Source organism: Colius striatus, chromosome 16 (assembly GCF_028858725.1).
Source record: "Colius striatus isolate bColStr4 chromosome 16, bColStr4.1.hap1, whole genome shotgun sequence".
In the NCBI taxonomy this organism is placed as follows: domain Eukaryota; kingdom Metazoa; phylum Chordata; class Aves; order Coliiformes; family Coliidae; genus Colius; species Colius striatus.
In genome coordinates, this window is record NC_084774.1 from 7,609,673 (window position 1) to 7,630,230 (window position 20,558).

Here is a 20,558-nt window from a genome sequence, read left to right on the forward strand (position 1 = left end):
CTCTGTAGCTTGCTCCAGGGCCCAACTTGAAGATGCCATACTAAATAGCTACGCAGAAACTGTGTACGTGTATTTTGAACACCAAACTGTGATGAAGAAAAAAAATATTAAAACCAGAGGCAGCTATTAAACACTCCTTGGTATCTAGAAGAATTTCCTGATGCACAGGTGACTGCAGAAAAATGCCCTCCCGGTAGGATTTATTGCTTCTTATTATAGGTAATCAAGTCAGGAGCAGATAATGAGAACCTCGCAACTCTGTATGCTTCCATGAAAGAATGAATTCTATGCAATTATGTGGAATGTCTTTAAGGCAGACCTGCCTTGAAAAAAAAAAAAAGTAGTTTATGCTATGCAAAGTCATGATGCTACTAATAGTAACAAATCTACTCAGGTCACTCCATGTCCCATATATCCACGTTGTACAATATGTATATTTGTCTGTAACTGCTCTCTGTACGTAAAGCCTCCAAAACCCTAAATGGACACAAACCACACCACTCAAAACTCAATTTCTTCTATCTACTTAAGATTCTATTTCCTTCATTAGATCCAACTTGTGAGGTTTTCCTCTCTTAGGAGTTAAGACACCAGGACACTGTTTATCATATTTCTGTAGCTAATCACTGGGTTTAAATAAAGTATAATTACATTCAACATTGAGCAATTAAACTAGTCATGATGCTCACATAGGACACTACCACCAAAACAGTAACTAGCAACCACGAGCCACACCCAGTTTGTATAAACTCCACCTTATGTAGCGAAGTCAAGAGCCCTAAGCTTTTCATTAGGATTCAGAAGAGGACTCAGAATGCTCTAGCACACTTTTGTACCTGTAACTTGAACTACACGCAAGTGTGGAAAAGAAGAAAGAAACCTTATGGCAGGTAAGTTAAAAGCAGCCTGATTGCTCCAGATATCACTCTTCCAATACAGATGAGTGATATTTTCTTAGAAAACAGGCTAAATTACGTGTAGTTGTTCTCTTGGCAATTTAGCCCTTTTTAAGTTTAATGCGTTGGTGGTTTATTTTACTTTAACTGATTTATTTACTTTTTTAATAACATGGGTCTTGGACATACTCTTCTGCCCTGTAACAGGAAAAAGTAGTAAGAAAATATTTTTCTATCATAACCATTAACTACCCTATACAATGCTTTTGCAAACACCTAACCAACACCAACACTGACTAGTGATCTGGACAACAATCTGCCACACAGAAGTCCCATGCTCTAATCCCTCACTAACGTTGAACTGATGTCTGGCCTTAGGTCACTTGATAGCCTCAGCACTGACATGTTCATTGCCCTGTACAGTGACTATGTTAGCCTGTGTGCTGCTTTGTCGATCCCAGCATCTATGTATTACATTGCATGTGCTCTCACTCTCACATTGACTGGAAGTATCTCCAGTTGAACAGATGTGTCATAATACACACACACTGTGCTAGTTTTGGCCGGGATAGATTCTTCACAGCAGCTAGTATGGGGCTATGTTTTGGATTTGTGCTGAAAACAGTGCTGATAACACAGTGGTGTTTTAGTTGTTGCTGGGCAGCACTTACACAGAGTCGAGACATTTTCTGCTTCTCACTCCACCTCATGAGCAAGCAGGCTAAGGGTGCAAGAGGAGCTGGGAGGAGATACAGCTGGACCCCAACTGACCAAACAGATATCTCAGACCATATGATGTTGTGCTCAGCATATAAAGCTGAGAGGAGGAGGAAGGGGGGGGATGTTCAGAGTTACAGTGTTTGCCTTCCCGAGTAATTGTTACGCATGACAGAGCCCTGCTGTCCTGGAGATAGCTGAACACCTGCCTGCCCATGGGAAGCAGTGAATGAGTTCCTTGTTTTGCTTTGCTCATGGGCATGGCTCTTGCTTTACCTCAAGAGTTTTCTCACCTTTTTCTGATTCTCTCTCCTGTCCCACCAGAGAGTAAGTGTCTGTGCAGGGCTAAGTTGCCAGATGCGGTTAAACTATGACAAACACAGAGGCTATCTACAATTTAGCCTAAGAATTGTTTCTGTTATAGCTTCATCTTCTTACGAGAGGCAACAAGAACCCTGTGTCCATAATGATCAGCATTTTCAGCAACGATCACTGACTCTGCAGATTTTTGCTTATAAGCACGCTCCCAATGTCTGTCCGTTAGAGGATAAACACTTCACCAAAGTTTTAGATGTTTGTCTAATTGTACATTGACAGAATTATTTAAAACAGTTTTCCAACAGAGACCCTGTGAGGATCAAAACAAGGAGAAGCTTGAAATTTTCATGGACAAAAGTTCGTATCGGGCTTTATTTTCTCTTGCCCCATATGTAAAATATTTTTTTCCAGTCTCCTGCAAATATTCACTAGAAATGTCTGTGTAACCATTAACTTTGAAAAAAAACCAACCCAACCTATTAATGCTAACCAATGATAGCTACTTCATTCTTTACCCTTCCTGCTTCTCCAAGGGTGCCCTCTTACTCTGTTGCACCTCTTGCCTTTGCCTGTCCTTCCACTCTGAAAGTAGCGCTGCTTAGATTAAATGTCAGAACCCCATTAGCATCAAACCCATGGCTCAGTTGCTAGCAGATTCTATGTGTGCTACATTTATTTAATCATGCAAAATGCTCCCAAGTTATCTGCATCACTGCACAGCTAATGACGTGTATGCTTTTCATCATAACTTGCACATGTCAGGATACACAGTGGTAGGAACTGTGCAAGTTGCAAAGCTAACTTCTTTTCAAACTCTGAGCCCAACTGCCCTTCAGAAACACATTCTAATTCACTGTTAAATTAGAGGACTTGATGTTAGGAATGCTCTTTTCTGTAGGCCCTTTTCAATTAAACTTATTCAGTTCAATTTTCACTTAAAGGTCAGGAAAATAAAATGATGATGCAAGTGAGATTTTCCAGACGTTTTACATCAGATGACTCAAACATCACACTCTTATCAATGGAATCTTTATTCGCCAAGTAACATATCTGAAACAAGACTCTTAACAGAAAAAACTCAAACACATTTATCCTGACCAACTACGGGAAAGCAACTTGCTCCACGTCCTTACTGCAACCTCTGAACTGCATGTGCACGTTCATATTTCTTCTAAAAAGTTGAAATATTAGTATAATTATGACCACATCAAGACTTCACAAAATATAATTCTGTGCTGCAAACGTAGTGGAAAACTCAAATCCCACACACTCTTTCTACAGTAGAACCATGCAGATTCCATCAAACCTGAACCTCATTCCAAGCGATTCAAGGTGGTGTTAAACCAAGTCCTGCCTCTTAGTTCAACAAAACTATGGAAGCGTTGCTTACGTGACCATTAGCTGGCAAAGGGTTAACATGTTCTAGTGATGGCAGGAAGTTTTCTTCAAAAGAAATTCCACCATATTAGCACACTGGAGAAAGGTATCTCACCAAACACATGTTAATCGTACTGCGATCTATACTTTTCCTGCTTTGTTTTGTTTGGTTGATTGTGTTTTCAACTGAGGAACAAGAAAAGTTGAAAGTTTTTATAATCTGTGCTTCAGCATCTCATTTTCAATAGTAGGCAACCTATCACAATACAAAAGAGCAACTCATAGTACTACCTCAAGATACACCACTCCTGATCCTACCATCAGTCTTCTGCTGGTTATCTTTTTCCAACAGTGTGTGAAAAAACACACACCTTCAAGCAACAAGATATTAAATTAAATGAGATACAAGATAGGTAAGAACATAACATGCGTGTTTGACAATGAAGATAGAAGCCTCCTATTCATCATCTGTCATACAGTATTTCCAGGATAAGGCATGCACTTGCTTGTAAGAGTTTTATTACTTCTTTACGTATATTTGTAAGGCATTCTGGGAACTAGGGATCCCCACAGGAAAAGAGTGAGAGCATGGCAGAATAGAACAATCACTTCAAACTTTAACTAAGTATCATCTAAAAAGGAAAGATAAATTATCTGAATGGGTATTTTTTTCTGTCTCTGAAAGATGCCTGCAGACAAGACATTTTAGCTGTTCCTCTGAGCTGTTATTTTGCAATTTAAGAATGACAGTGGATTTTTCTGTTTTTCTAAAGCATAATTAAGTCTATATACAAGTAGAATGAAACTGCCAAGTTAGACAAGCCGAAAACATGTACAAATTTGAAGGAAAAAATGTTAATTAATTTGCCTTGTGCCTTTTTAGCCCTGAAAATAGCAAACATCAACTGGCAAACCAAACTAAATAAAGCTGCACACCACACCTCTGATTACAGTAGCACAGAAGTTATCTTGAGGAGAGGACAACCCTTCAACATCACTCTGAACCTCCAAACACCAGAGCAATCTGGAGGTAACTTCATCTTCATTGCAAGCACAGGTAATTAATTTCCCTATGGTACTTACCTCACATGTGAGTCAGTCCATCTCCAAAACATTACACGTCTATGTGGTCCATGCTGAGTCATTTAACTTTATCCTGTATCACTCAGGACTCATTGTCCTTTCAAGCTCAGAAGATCCCATTTTGAAGTTCAGTCTACCTTAAGGCAACAGACAGTTAAGGTAACAATTAATAGGAACATAAGGACTATCCTCATTCTAGAAACAAGCTTATACATCTGCTCCTAAGAATCTACCTGAAATATTGCAAGTTGCCTGTATTCTGCAGTCCCTCAATAGTTTGCAACTCTACCGTGCAGACTCCTAATCTGTACCTTCCCAAAAAGCTTCTTTAAAAAAAAAACAAAAAAAACCCAAAAAAAACCCCCAAAAACCAAACCTCAACTCTGAATTAAATGCGTGTTTGTCGTGGTTTAGGGCTATCCAGGAACAAAAGACCACCATTAGCCACTCGTTCCCATCATCAGCCTCCTCCCGATGAGACAGGGAAGACAAGAGTAACACCAAGGACCTTTGGAACCCCTTAAGGACAGAAAGGGCTCACTTGCCACTTACAGTCCACGGCTAAACAGACTATTCAACTTGAGGAAGAAAACAAAACTCAATTTAATCCGCCACCAATCAAGAACATAAGACAAAAATACCCAACCGAAAGCAATACAGAGTAGGGCGAGGATGAAAAGCACTGCCAGTCCCTTTAAGATGCCTCCCCACCCCCCTTCGCGGGCGGTGTTTTTACCTCCTCAGCACGGGATGCGAAGGGAGGGAAGGTGCAGTCAGCTAGTTTCTGATTACTCCAGCCGTTTCTCTCGCCTCCGAGGGGCAGGGCTGCACTCTCGGCGCTGCTGCTGCTGCCACTCCACCGCTTGCTACGACGACCCCTCCCCACCTTAAGTACCACTAATTTCCCTTGTTGAATAGTGATAGCAGAGGCACCAGATTGGCCCAGCCGGGTCGGAGGTGGGTCCAAGCTCAGAGCAGGGGGAAGTGCAGGTGTAGCCCATCGTGCCTACCTGTTTTTAAATTGATAGGTGTTAAGAACAACAGACTTGCCTCCTCACTTGTATAGAACGATTCTGAGCATATTGGCCTTTACTGGATCATGCACGTTACACAGGGCTGCAAATTATGATTCTACAGATTGGAGCATAGATAGTTTACATTGAACATGCATTTGAGCTTTAAGCCACAACCCTTCAATGAACTCATTAAAAAAAATAGAATTGAGATCATCACTGATCTCAAGTTTGTCACCTACAGCTGTCATTCAGAATTGCTGTCCCTGTTCCCTCTGGCAGGACCATCTCCAGCAGAATCGCAGCAGACCAAGGCTGTATTTAACCTTTTTGAGGAGGATGCCAGTGGCTGGAGTGCAACCCAAGAACCCAGTGAGCCTGGCTGCATGAGCTTTACAATATTCAGCCCAGCCAATGCTGTCATTGGACGATACAAACTCAAACTCCAGACTGTTTCTGGGAACAAGGTCTCTTCAACATTCCTGGGCCAGTTTGTGCTACTCTTCAATCCATGGTGTCCAAGTATGTTTTGATGTATCACATCCCTCGAATAACCCATTGTCTCAGTTGGGAACTCTGCGTGTCACAGCATGTCACAGTAAAGGCCTGACAGTCACAGCTACAGAAAGACATTTTTTTGTCTTTTGCTCATGATGAAGGATCATTTTTTTCCCTGTCTTCGATGACACAGAGCACCAAAGATCCAGCATTTTGGTTTTAGAATAAGAAATCAGAGGCAGGAAATATTAGATATTTTTTTCTCCTCTGATACTTGTGTTCAGTTGTAAACCATACAATATCAGTAAGACACATACTAAGATTAGTGAAGAGACAGAAGCATAGACAGTTCCCCTCAAAAGAACTTCATGCTTATTTTACTCACTCTCTAAATTATTACAAAGGTACAGCAGGGAGTCCTAAGCGTGAATGCACAGGCTGCCTGACCCGTTCCCTAGAACTCCCCTTTGAGTGAGATTTTCAGTTACAGCAAAACAACTTTCAGCTGGCACGTCTCGTTCTGCTTTTAGATGATGATGTCTATATGCCCAATGAAAAGGAACGATGGGAGTACGTCCTGAACGACAGCGGAATCATATTTCAGGGACTGGAAAAACATATTCAACAAGAAGCTTGGAACTATGGTCAGGTAAACAGCATCACCTATTCCAGGACTTCCAAAATAAGAACAATGGGTAAATAGGCTCTTGAGGACAGAAAATAATTATCTTGTGGTATAAGAGTTCAGTGCAACTCTCTCAGTTACTTTTTTGCAGATATAGGTCTCACACATTAAAGCAGTGTTGGGATCATTTCCCCTGTCTTGTGTGTGCTAATACTGAAGTAAAAATACCAAAGCACAATTTTAGTTTTCTTTTTTCTATTATGCAAATTGGCAACATTCTGTTTGTCTCTTGGCCCTTGTAAAGAGCAAAGGAAACCATTCCTGTATTAACCTCTAGGTATTGTAAGGGTAGTATATTTAAATATTGACACAGTTCAATAATGGGGCAGAAGACACTAAAAGAATATCCCAACTCAAGCTGGAATTTTTTAAAATCAGTTTGGGCTTCTATGCATAACTGCTACAAATACTTTTATAACTACAGCCCATCTGTAGTCTTGTAGCTACACTGCAACTTGTTGGGCCAGTGAACCTGACCGCTTCATGCCTTACAACTGCACCAGGAGTTACACAGACAGCACTTCTATTAAACCTCCTGATCACTGTGGCAACTTCTATGCTAATAAATGAAACGATGCTAGATCTGCTTTCTCTCTGAGAGGCCAAACAGCATCCTTGTCTGACTTCATCCATACAGCATAGCACTGTGGCATTCTCTAGGCCCGATGCAGTGTCTCTGGGACCCTAATCCACAATATTTATTTTTGTAAGGCTTCTTTGAGTTCATATCTTCTGACATAAGGTAAAGGCAGCCCATCACAGTGAAGCTTTCATAACAGAAGGGCGCATGACAGGATGTGGGAGGGTGTGAAGCGTGCGGAGCCAGACCTGCAGTGGTCTTGTCTGATCCACCAGGCTACGTGATGTCTTAGGGAATGGAATGCTAGTAGCTATGGCCCCAAACCGTGCTCATAAACATGCTGTCTTTAAAAATACTATGGAGAGTCAGCAGCCCAGGGCTTAGGCTTTCTTTTTGCCCCTATTTCCTTTAACAATCCAGAAAATGCCTATATTACCTACCTGATCCTATTGTGCTAGGAAAATAGCTGGGGAGTTTATGCTTGGGTTTATTTTTGACATTAGCCTTTAATATATTGCTTGTTTTCATTTCAGTTTGAAGAGGATATCCTTGATATCTCTCTGGCTATACTGGATCGAAGCCTGAACCATCGTCAAGATCCGGCTGCTGATGTATCCAAACGAAACAATCCTGTCTACGTGAGCAGAGTTATCAGTGCTACGGTAAAGCAATCTACTAGTCACATCTGTACAATGCACCCACTAACAAAACCCCCAATACTTTACTGTGATTGTCTCACAAGCAGACAACCAAAAAGTTTTCCATTTTATAAATTATTACATTACAACATTGTTGCATTACAACATTCCTTATCTGAGATTCCTCCTTTGTAGCTGTGATCCTTTTCACACTTTTACACAGTACTGACTTTAGGCAATTTCAGCTTCGACATGAAGAAATACCTCTACTAAAAGTTCAAATACTTCAGAAAAAAACCCCCATCTTTAAAAGCACTCACTATTTTCTGTGCAACCATAATTGACACTTAAACAGGCCTCTAAAATGGATGTGCACAAACATATGCAAGCAGATCTAAGTTTGAGCAAGCTGTAAGTACTATATGCGCATTTGCAACAAATGCACATTCAGAGAGAATGGACACTTCTTGAAGCTTCCATAAAAATCACTTACAAATGTGAACCAATACCAAATACACAGCGTTACAGTTTTAAGGACATACAAGGAGGTGAAATTAATGAGTGAAATTTTAAATAGGCTATCTAGTCAGTACATTTGGATACATTTGCACTGAAAAGAAAGACAGTTTTGAGTCATCCAACTTTATACTCATATCTGGGTTTGATCTAATTGTCACGCTTGAGCAGACAAAATTCTATGTATTCAAATACTGTGTCACACCACTCAGTCAACAGAACAGTGGTACAACAGGGTCGTTTCTGCCTACTTCCCTCTCTCCCGTTTTATGTAAATATTTCAAGTCTCTTATGAGAAGTACTCTTTCAGGTTAACAGCAATGATGAAAAAGGAGTAGTGGAAGGGAAGTGGAATGGAAAGTACCGCTCAGGAACCAACCCCTTGCGGTGGAGTGGAAGTGTGACCATCCTTCGAAAGTGGTACAGGAAGAGATACAAACCTGTTCGGTATGGCCAGTGCTGGGTCTTTGCAGGAGTAATGTGCACAGGTACACATGAAGAGATGAAGAATGCTATCGGAAAGGAAGCTTAATAGAACTTTTCTAGTTTTAACTTGGTAATGTTATTGTTGAAACTATTTCAGCTTTGACAGAGAGTGTGAAGAACCTCTGCTGTCCATGCATGAACGGTTATTTTCTTCTCTTTTAAACAGACATAGCTAGTAATATTGCACCTCAGTTTTGTGAGTCATCAAACAAAATGCAAAGCAGACTGCCTGGCTAGGCTGGCAAAAAGAGCGTGATTTCCTGGTTCAAAGCCAGGATTCAAATAAAATCTCTTTGCTCTTTCAAGGATATCATCTTCTCACAATACCAGTTTTCTACCGTTGTGTCTTACCTACAGGTGACACAAAACCAAATCACAATTCTGAGGACCTGTTAAGAGAGCTGCAAGTTGGGAAAAGCATTTTATCCAAGCAGTTTCCATTCCCAGCTGCTGTGAGACAAGAGTCACTTTGGGGAAAATAGATAGGAAAAATAATGCAATCCAGAGGTATGTCTCAGGTAACAAAAAAACAAACACGGGGAGAAAATGGGAGAGAGAACAGGATGAAGAATGAAAGATTAAAATACATGGGTGAATCTAACTCTTCTTAAAAAGAACATGGCAACTAAGAATGTCATGTGAAGGGGAACTGTCTTCTCAGAAATTATACATTGTGACTGTGACGTGTCATATGTCAGAGGGAAGTTTCTGAGGGTTTGTTTCCCCATGGAAAACATATAGTAGACCGCTTTACTAAAAAAAAACCCCAGAAAAATAGTTTCTGAACATCTGTAAAATAAGCTTACAACACTTTTATGGTATTCTGTATTGTAGTGCTGAGATCCTTGGGAATACCTACTCGTGTTATTACAAACTTCAACTCTGCCCATGACAGGAATATAAATCTGAGTATTGATAAGTACATTGACATTTCTGGAAAGACCCTGCACTTGACTGAAGACAGTGTGTGGTAAATATAATGTTTTCCTTTATATTCCTTCTATTATATTCTCCTCTAATTAAAAGATCTAGAAACATGCTCCTGAAAAACCACCTCAATGTCATGCTCCCAGTGATGTAAAAAACCAAAAGAGCAGAGTGTTCAGAAATGCATGATGTAGACAGTTTCATTATTTCGAAGAATCAACAGAGGAGATACTCTGTCCCACTGCTATTCAACACAGAATTTGAAAATAATAGATGCTAATTTTGTCTCTACTGTATGAAAGTTTTAATTAAAAAAAAACCCAAAAACCTATGGAAGAGTGATAAACCTCTTGCCCAAAAATGATATCAGCTTGTCTCTCAATTCCTGGAGCAGAGAACTTTTAGTAGCCTATAAGTTTTAGACCCAGCTCCTGTGCTGCACACTGTTGATTGTCTCAGTCATTCATTATTACCATTATATATCTTTTGCACATCCTTTGAGAGGTTACTACAGACAATAATGCAGCTGAGAAAAATTCCATCCCATCCCTTAGGAAGAATATGCTGTCTCTTTCACCTCAGAGAAGCTGTTTAAAATTACGCTTTTGACAAAGAAGTGCATAGAAACTATCACACTGCACACGTGCATGATACTGCATGCATCAGTGTTTCAGTCACCAAGCACCCTATATGATGTGGGCTGAATGGGACAAGGGTGACCTAAACTAGAAAGCAACTGTGAATTACCAACAGATAGTGATGTGCACAGGTGACTGTACACCTGAAATACCGTACAGGGGCTGTACAGTATGTTTTTCTTGTATGTCCAGAACTGAATATTGGCTCTTCAATTAATTCTTTTCATTCTAACTCACTTTTTTATAACATTCCAACATTTCTCAGAGATTTGAATGCAAATAGCTTGCAAAGAAGGAGAAAGATGTACTCAAGAAAGGAGCCGACAGCTGGTCTCTCCACAGAAGAGTTTTCATTCGCTCAACTAGGATTATTTCTTGCACTGAACCAGAAATGTATCAAATCTTTAAATATAAAATTAATTAGGTGAATCAGGGATTCCCTATTCTACTTCCCTTACAGGAATTTCCATGTCTGGAATGAAAGCTGGTTCATTAGAAGAGATCTTGGTTCTTTTTATGATGGGTGGCAGGTTCTGGATGCAACACCCCAGGAAAGAAGCAAAGGTAACACTGTTGTAAATATAAAAAGCTGTGGCTGTTGTTACTCCTAAAGATTGCTACTGAAATTTCAGGACAAGTCTATCTACTCCCCGTAGATGGAGCACTCTTTCGGGTGCACAAGAAAAGCAATACCAACATCCGTCACCAGTAGGTTGCTTTTCTATCAGCCTCTGGATTACCCACCAGCACTCATATTCTTTTTTTTTTTTTAAGTTCTGAATATTTCATAGGATGGCAACTCCACAAGATCTCTGGACAAGCTATTGCAGAGTTTGAGGTACTCGTTTAAACTTTTCCTTCTCTCTGAGACAGGCATATATCAGTGTGGTCCTGCCTCCACCAGAGCTATTAAAGAAGGGGATGTGAACTTGGATTATGACAGCTCATTTGTGTTTGCAGCAGTGAATGCTGACTATGTTACTTGGATTCACTATAGCAAAAAAAGAAAAGAGAGAATTTATTCTGATACTAGGAAGATTGGAAAATTTATCAGCACCAAGGCAGTGGGCACCAACTCCCGTGTGGATGTCACTGCAAGTTACAAATATCCAGAAGGTAAATTCTTTACTACAGTTGTCTTGCCACTGATGGTCAGAAATGAAAATAATTTAGGCTTTCATTGGTTTGAGCACTGACTGAATGCCTTTACTTTTTCTGGAGCAAAGGAATCGTAGATTTTCAAAGTCTTAGGCCTCATTGTCAGCTGAGAGTGATGCAATATGGCCATTGTGGCCCTTGATGAAATACTAACGAATTCAATGCAAAATCAAAGCTACTTCTGTAAAACATTCTGTCCAAGTTGTTCAGATCAGCTGGTGAGAATATTTCTGATATGACACACAGCAATAGCCATTCTGGAGAGTTATTTGGGGACAATTCCTGCAAAAGGATTTTTCAGCCTTCTTAATTTCAGAGGAGATGGCTGGCGATTGCCCCAACTTACGCAGAACTGAGCTCTCTCAGGAGTTATCTTTCTACGGATCGCATCTTCTGAGAGGTGCCCGTGAACAACCAGCTAAAGCTGACAAGCAGATTTTATTTTCCAGCCATTGTGAACATATATATTCGTTTGCTTTTGTGTCAAAATTGACATTTAGGTTAGCCCTCACTTTCTCCTCTTCTGTACCTTTGCCCTCCTCGGCTTTCCTAAACCAAGGTTACTGAGAGCAATTATGTCTTCATTGCATTATATCCAGCATCTATGAGATCTTTGACCATGTTATCTTTTGAAGCAGGATCCACAAAAGAAAGGCAGGTGTATAAAAAAGCACTGAAGCTGCTTGGTGTGAGAAGAGCTGGAAAAAGAAACAAAATTACAAGACCTAGAAGACGAGCTTCAGTAGCACGGAGACAAAATATGGCACAGCCTGTACAAAAACCCAGTATCGCAGGGAAGATAATTCTTGATGCACCTCCTGTAATTGGCCAGGATATCCCCCTTACTTTCTCACTCAGGAATTTGGTCTCAGATTTCAAGACCATAAAGGTTAAACTGAGGGCTTCAGCCATTCTCTACACAAGAAGACCAAAGGCAGAGATTTTGCAGTTGTCTAGATCTATTAAACTTGGATCTGAAGAAGGTAATTTTAATTTTATTATATCTCAGAACAAGAGATAGCTTTGGTTTGTGGCCAAATCATATAGAAATAATGAATGGCTCCAGCTAGAGGTTAAGGCTATTCAGGGGAAGAGAAACACACATATTTGCCCTGTCTTAAGCATTTGCTTTTAGACCCAGGCAGAAGGAATACTGGGCCGGGAAAACATTTTTTATCTGACCCAGCATAGACACTCTTTTCTCTACCTTATGATCTTTTTTTCTAAGTGAGAACAACCAGAGAGTACTCTGCTTCCAGCTCCCCATAAGCAAAGTATGAAGACAGATTAAAGAGAGAAACATACATCTGCATCTTCTGCAGCAGTAGGACAGTAACTACAGACCACAGTAAGAGCTACGCTACCTGCAGATAGTAACCTTTGTCACTATCTTTATATATATATATATATATTCTGAAAGGACAGTGCTGTAGAATGAGGCACATAGCACAGATGAATACAACTACCCTCTCAAGTTAATACAAATTCTAACCCTTCCCATTGTTCCAGCCGTAGATGAACATTTTTTTCCCCTCAATGTACTGAGATCCATTGTCTTACTCACTGACACAGAGACCCTGACTGTGCCCCCTCTTTAAAACAGCTGCAGCAGTAAGGGCATTTAAACCAATCCATCTTTTCTCTTCCACCTTCTTTTCAAGAAGGTGCATTAAATGTTTCAGATAAATGAAAAAACATCAGCGGGCGCTGCCACATATGTTCATCGTCAGAACCATCCAGCCACCGAACCGTAGCCCATCACTTAGTGTTTGACATGAATATAAGTAGAAGTCACCTAAGAGCATCATTCCTATCAGCTGTCAACACCCACCAATGGACAGCCCCAGGGTGATGGCATACTTGCTCCTTAAAACACATATATTACAGATATATGTTGATCTTAGACACAGAAAAAAGAAGAGGAAGAAATTCTGTTTCTGTTTCCATTCCAGTGAAAGCAATTTCATTCGAGATCTCCTATTCTCAGTACAAAAACTCTCTGATGGATGACAGGAAAATCCTAGTAACTGCTGTGTGTGAAACCGAACAGGGAGCTTCACTTCTAGTGGAGAAGGATATTGTACTTCAGGATCCTTTTCTCACCATCAAGGTAAAAGCTAGTCCACCTTGTGTCCCTAGAGAGGTGTGCTGAGAAGTAGCAAGTAGAATCCTTATTCTATCTGCTCCTCATAGGAAGAAATGTGGCAAGTGAAACTATGCCTGAGGGTGATTTCATCTTCTTGCTCTTGTAATAGACTGTATGACACAAGTGAAATGAAATACACTAAGGAAAAGCAAACCTTTCTAAGGCATAGCTGTGCTATGGTATTCTTGCCAGTGCTTGTTGACATGGCACTGATAAAGTTCTCAGTGTTACGAAGGTTACAAGATAAGATTATCTCCACAGAGACAGACAGATAGTCAGAGAGATCTAGTCCATATCTATGCCTTCACTATTCTCAGGGAAGTCTGACTACTCTCTTCTAGGTTATTTAGGAAGCCTGATTTTTTGTCAGAGAAGTCTTTACTGACTAGCTGACAATACCCAGGGCTGTGAGGCTTGTCATTACTAATACTCAAGAAAGTTCTTTTCCACCTTACCAGGAAACATGTTTCTTTTCACCTTCTGTAACATCTTCACAAATAATTAGGACTATAGGCTTTTTTTTCCACTTAAGACTGACTTCTGTCAAATGTTGTAGAAGGGGTGAAAAAGCAATTCTTAGTCTACAGGAAGGACCATGCACTATGTCATGGGACAGTCCTGGGTTTGCATGGTTTGCTAGTTCACATGAACTAGGTTGTCTTGGCCAGCTCAGCACAGTCACCTGCTGTGTCAGACATGGGATCAAATTCAGTCTGCCTACTGTACTGTAAGCAACATGGAAGGAGTAGGATAATTTGCAGAGTCTTTCAGAGCCTCCAAACTAGATTAGCTATCCCAAACCACTCTGTCAGTAGCATACAGGAAAAACAAGGTTAAACACAGAAATAAATGTAGGTCTGGCGATTTCTGAATATGAAGTTCTACTGAGACTTCGTAAAGAGCTGCCTGTGCTGCATCATGCAAATAACAGAGTCAGCTTATATAGGGCAGGCACTTTAATTACATTTTTTCAATTCAGTGACTACACTTCAAGAAGGGTTTATGCTTCTGTTGATTGAAACTTCTGTATAAACACACAGTCAATAATAGAGAAATGCAGTTGGGGTCCTGGACTTCACCTTTATGTTAATTAAAATTACATTATCTACAAAGATAACCAGACACACCAGTTCCACTTTATGTCAGTCAAAATAAGGTAATGAACATCATAGAATCACAGAAAGGTAGGGGTTGGAAGGGACCTTTAGAGGTCATCTAGTCCAATCCCCATGCCAAAGGAGGTCCACTTAGATCAGGTCACGCAGGAACGTGTCCAGGCAGGCTTGGAAACCTCCCAAGAAGGAGCCTCCACACCCTCCCTGGGCAGTCTGGGCCAGTGCTCCGTCATCTGAACAGTGAAATAGCTTTTCTGTATGTTTAAATGGAACTTTTTGTGTTCCAGCTCCTTGTCCTGTCACTGGATATGTTTATTTGCTACTTGGCATTGTTTTGTTGGTTTTTTTTTCCACGAGATGCTGCAATTACAGAATCACAGAGTCACAGAACCTCAAGGGCTGGAAGGGACATCGAAAGATCATCTAGTCCAACCCCAGCTGCCACAGCAAGGCCACCTAGAGTAGGTCACACAGGAACTCGCCCAGGTCTCACACCTCCAGTGTTTTCTAATCCTCATTTATCCTAACTAAAGCTAATTTGACTTAAGATGTCTACAGTAGTTAGCCATACATACCAAGTTACTTGTATTCTCCTTTTGATCTCACATTGGTAGATGTCATATGTTACATGTAACACCATACACTGACTTACGTTAAAAAGTTAGGACTAAATGGTAGATTCTACAGCAGTTTACACTTTCTCAGCTACACTGGGTGGCTGATTCAAGCCTGAACTCTGATGCCCAAAAATAAGTACATATATTAGTTCATGGCTCCTTCCTGTCCCGAAGACCCTAAGAAGGTAAGCGGTTTGCAATAGGAATGAAAAGAGAAAACCATGAGAAAGAAGTGAGATTGATGCTATGGCTGAACAGAATGTTTTCTGTCTGTAGGTCCTTGGTCCAACAGTGGTACACAAGGCTGTTAATGTGCAGGTCACATTTACCAACCCACTGTCTGAAGTGGTGACAGACTGTGTGCTGAGAGCAGAAGGTAGCGGCCTACTCAAAGAGGAACTCAGAATCAAGTATGTAAATGCTCCCTGGCTAACAGTTCATTCACTTTGGTGGAAAATCTGGAATAAAAAAAAAAGAGATTCTGTCAACCTCAAGCATTTAGTTTGTACCAACCTTGGACAAAATTCTATCATGTCAGTACTCTCCATATACTAACTAGAGTTCTTTATGCTTCCTTTGCCAAGCTTTGAATTACAGAATGCTCAGGGAGTGGAGAGATGGCCTGCTTTTAATTCAGAGTGCTGTAGCTAGTGATGGAATTATACAAAGTGCAAACATTTTAAACCTTTATTCTTTTTGTGGTTTGCAAAAGGAAAACCAAAGAATCCTTGAAGAATAAGAGAAAATAGGATGATATCTTTTTTCCTTCATATATTAAATCACAAAAAAACCAGGATGTATACTGTAATGAAATGTCTTAAAAATGAATCCAGTGATATCCTAATATAAGAAATTATTCTCCCACCTGCTCCACAGTTATTATTTTTAAAATATTTTTAAAGTCTCCAAAATATTTATGCTGGGGGAATTAGCACCAAAAAGCTATGAGAGCAAAACAAAACAATAGCAAAATATGTATAATGATATGAATCACTAAGGCTTCATTTAGATTGAATACAAAATTCAGGCCTGGACCTGACCTGAACTTTAATTTGCTTTACCAGCATTGGTATTGCTCAGCTTCAATATCTCCTTATAGCAAAGAGACCCTATTTCCCCACTCACTCTGTTTCCTGGTCCTACTATCAGTCTGCTTGTGTCTGCCAAGAGTCATTTCTAGCTATGGACATAAACCAAATGTGTATCTATATTTAACATATCAAAATAGAACATAAGCAAATGTAGAGTATTATAAATGTTTTGAGTGTTGAGGTGAAAACATACAGTTGGATTTGAGCTCTTCTGAAGATAACACTTCTGATCATTCCTCAGGCACTCAATACATTTTGTCCTCATGATATAACCGCTAATTCTTTAGCACAGGTTGAGCATTGCAATTATTCCACCATCTCCATGACTTGATTAGTTCTTCAAGGGTCGTGCTGTGGGGGCTGTGAACATGGAAGGTTACATCTACCTAGGAGTGTACAAATACAGCATTCACTCAGATTGGTTCTTCCTGTCCCCACTGACTTAGATTTGGGGACACTGAAGAATACATAGCAAAAAATTTTCAGCTGCTTGAACTTACAAATGTATTCTCTTTTTCAGTGTGTTAAGAATGGCCCCCATGGAGAGCTCAATGGTCGAGTTTGAAATCATTCCCTACAAGAGTGGCACCAGGCAGCTTCAAGTAGACTTGGTTTGCACGCATTTTTCAGACATTAAGGGATATGTGATGCTTGATGTGGCTCCTGCTCAGTGATATAACCTGTACATCAGTTCATTTTTGTCTCTGTTTATGATACTGGAGCAGTGTTCATACATTATTATGACTAGGAGCACAGATATACAGATTACTTAGCCAAAGTGAAGTGATATGAGCTGAAATAAAAAGCTACTATACACTATATTGTAAAGACAGCGTCATCTTTTTCATTCTTCAACCTGTTTTATGGACCTTCATGAATAGAATTACTAGTGGAAATCACTGTAGAATTTAACTTAAAGAAAAGGATCAAGTGTGATGGTTTTCAGCATTAGAGCCTGTAGCAATGACAGCAGCTAGATTTCCAAGGAAGACCATTGAAAATCACTGCTTTGGTACATTTCATTGGATAAAATGTATTACATTCAATAAACATAAGTTTTACTCAGCAATAGCGAAATTACCATCCAAGTAGTTGACATAGTTCAACTCTAGAATTAAATTTATCATTTCATCTAATTACTAGAAGGAAAATACAGCAATAAGATGTGTCAGTGTTATAACAGAACTCTCATGACTGCAAAAATGAGAAGTTATTCACTAAACAATACTCCCCAGTTTCCCAATTCAGGTAATGATTTAGTCATAGGATATACTATAAATCATTAAATATTTGTCAAAGAAATGACTGGGAGTAACAGAACAAAAGCAGACAAAAGAAACATGTCCTTGACTAAGAAGTGTCAAACACTAGAGATTCTGAAATAATAACAGAGTGGAATAGCTACTCCTGAAAAAAACAATTAGGCAGAACATCGTTAAACAGTAAATCGGTGATCTGTCATCTGGAGTAAGATATATTTATTTATAAACATAGCTCCTCACATTTGCACCACTGTCTCAAAATGCCTGGAGTTCTAGCTGAATGATCTAAATGAATGAATGCAACTTCTCCAAAGATAAAAGGGCAAATCATTGCCACAGCCAACCCACCAGTGACCAAACCACATTGCATTACTACCACTCATACACTATAATTAAGCACTACACAAATTCTCACATATACACATCTTACACCTCCTCATACAGCCTCAAGTATCACTTACTTCAGTTGGCTCTACCAGGAAAAAAAAAAAGAAAGCATTTGGGTCTCGAGAATGGGCCAAAACATATTTCACAAGGAAAATATACTGTGAGAGATATAGTCCTTCTACAATGGGTTCAACCACAAATCTTACTCAACTGGCTACATCACTCTCTACAAACACTCTCTCTCAAAGAAGCTTCTGGGTAATTAATTTGGCATTTAAATGTAAAATTGTATTTGAATCAATTGACATTTTAACAGCAGCTTCCATGATTTTTTTTGTTGGATAACACTGCTTCAGTATGACAAGCGCACAGAAGTAGGAATACACAGAAATTCTCATCCAAGTTACAAAATATTTTGAGGAAATAGACATGTCACAAGTGTACTCAGAACTGCAGATGCAGAGAGTCTCCTGTCTTTCAGGAGCATGTTTTATCCAAATCTTAAACCTCTATGTGCTACAGTCTCCTTCTATCAATCATAGATGCAAAAGTATCACTTCTAGGTTTATCTAAGACAATAAAATATTTAGCTATACATTAATTATGTAGTTGCACAAATACACACAGCATTTTTCAAAAAGATGGGGTAAGAAAAAGTCTTTGCCCCACTTTACTCATTTAATGTGCATTAAAAGGAAAATATAAAGGATTTTTATTTGTACAGGTGGTTAGATCTTTAGGTCACGAGAAATTTTAAGAATTCATAGGAAAAGAGACCATTGAACTAAATAAATCATTCTGTTTTCATCTAAACAAAATGCATTTGGTTTCTGTGAGCTTAAGAGAATGTGACTGTAGCTGGCCCTATGCAGTGGTGGAGCCACAAATGCCAGAAAATTTACTAACAGCTGAGAAAAAAGAAATATAAAAGAGGAAAAGAGTTAAAAAAAGGGAAAAAAAGAGTTCATTTTTTAAAAAGAGTTTACAGGAGAAGAAAAACAGTTTCCTGTTCCTATTAGGCAGAAGGAGAGAAAAATGCAGCTGATGTAATGAATAAGTTGATTTCTCAGTACTCTTATGACTTAGGTTCTCAGTTTTGCAAAGTTGCTCCAGAAACAGTTTCAGACAAACCCAAAACTGATACTGACACTGTTTTGTTTACTGAAATTACATAAATGATTTCTATTATAACTTTTCTAACACAGCTAAAAGCTTCCAGGACTTATATGTGACTTTGAGGCTGACTGATACGTTTCATTGCATTTTAAATGTAAATGACAGACAAGATGATAGCTCATACTAGATATCATACTAGCCCACAGCTAGTATGGACCTCAGACTGTATCCTCTTCATAAGGAACTGCAGCAATGCCTCGGAGTACTCACAAAGGCTTTGCTAAACATAAACAATTTCTCAAAGAGAAAATGTAGGGACCCCCTTACAATGCTCTCTGCCTCTGTAATCTCATCCTCTACTAGTCTGAATCTATCCAGACTATTATGCAGTAGTAGTGATCAGAAGCCATAACCAACACAGGCAAGTAGGCAATGCATTGGTCTTCATTATTTTGGCATGCATTTTGCTAAAATTGAAGCGGAGGCTGGAGGAAAAGTTGGGTGTTTGCCCTTTGCTCGAGACCAGAATCTTCTCCCTGTACTACCAGGAGAAATAGCCAAACTTGTCTATAGGATCATTTGAGAAAAAACAGCCTAGGACACGTATTTTTATTTTGTACTGGAATTACCTTCAAGGTTGTTCCTTGCCTCCGCCTGCTGCCACATACATCACCCAGTCCGTTATCTTACAAAACCATTGCATCTACCCTCCTAACGTGTCAGAGAGTTGCACTTGTTTCCTTCAAGCAGATATCATAGAACAAACAGGAGAAAAAGACCGTTTGCAAAGGCTGATACTTTGCACTATTTCCAGATGTGCTCTGAAAGCACAGGATGGGAAGAAAAGCTCAGGACAATGTAATCAGGAGGGTACATGAAAATTGACGTGTCACATATCCTCATTCCACAAAGCTGCTTAAAGTAGATCATCATCCTCTGTGAGGAAGGTGCTATGCTACACATATCTTATGCCTTGCAGAGTTAATGAGCTGAAATAGTAAAGATCTGAATGTCTGGACCTTTGACCTTTTCCCCCTGACAACACCCAGTACTGCCCAGCAAAGCAGACCCAACCTCCTCCAAAAGCAATGTTTTTTATGGACAGAAACTGGCCCTGTGACATGCATTAAACTGAAGTCTCATGTAAATTTCTTTGATTCAAAGTCAACAAAATCTTCAAAACACATAAACTATTTCATTACATTAATTATAGTATTTTGCCACCCACACATATACTTAGAAGGAATGTGGAAGCTTGTCAAAACTAGTCAGCCCTGAGAGATTGCAATGAAGA

General features: G+C 39.6%; 1 protein-coding gene and 1 long non-coding RNA gene across 4 annotated transcripts in view; one reads left to right on the forward strand and one right to left on the reverse strand.

Moving 5' to 3' along the window:
* Positions 1-20,558, reverse strand: part of LOC133626936 (uncharacterized) — a 71,116-nt gene that overhangs the window by 46,335 nt on the left and 4,223 nt on the right. The window contains exons 1-3 of one of the 3 annotated variants that reach the window (XR_009819846.1): positions 19,894-20,374; positions 5,128-5,401; positions 4,392-4,528 (exon numbers count right to left, since the gene is read on the reverse strand). This is a non-coding gene — a long non-coding RNA (uncharacterized LOC133626936). Of the gene's footprint in view, positions 1-4,391; positions 4,529-5,127; positions 5,402-19,893; positions 20,375-20,558 lie in introns of those variants that run through there. The other 2 variants (XR_009819847.1, XR_009819845.1) reach the window with 2 other exon arrangements.
* On the forward strand, positions 869-17,185 carry LOC104560713 (protein-glutamine gamma-glutamyltransferase 6). The gene is made up of 13 exons (XM_062009191.1): positions 869-890; positions 4,192-4,365; positions 5,687-5,926; positions 6,433-6,551; positions 7,701-7,829; positions 8,632-8,809; positions 9,642-9,777; positions 10,833-10,936; positions 11,246-11,488; positions 12,169-12,513; positions 13,483-13,640; positions 15,685-15,818; positions 17,020-17,185. The coding sequence occupies exons 1-13, from the start codon at positions 884-886 to the stop codon at positions 17,171-17,173; spliced, it is 2,121 nt and encodes a 706-aa protein (XP_061865175.1). The 5' UTR covers positions 869-883; the 3' UTR covers positions 17,174-17,185.

What these genes read in the sequence shown, in the direction of transcription:
- LOC104560713 (XM_062009191.1), top strand. An exon ending in TTGACTGAAGACAGTGTGTG is followed by an intron (nt 9,778 to 10,832) that starts GTAAATATAATG and finishes CTTCCCTTACAG; the next exon opens with GAATTTCCATGTCTGGAATG. An exon ending in AAGTTACAAATATCCAGAAG is followed by an intron (nt 11,489 to 12,168) that starts GTAAATTCTTTA and finishes CTTTTGAAGCAG; the next exon opens with GATCCACAAAAGAAAGGCAG.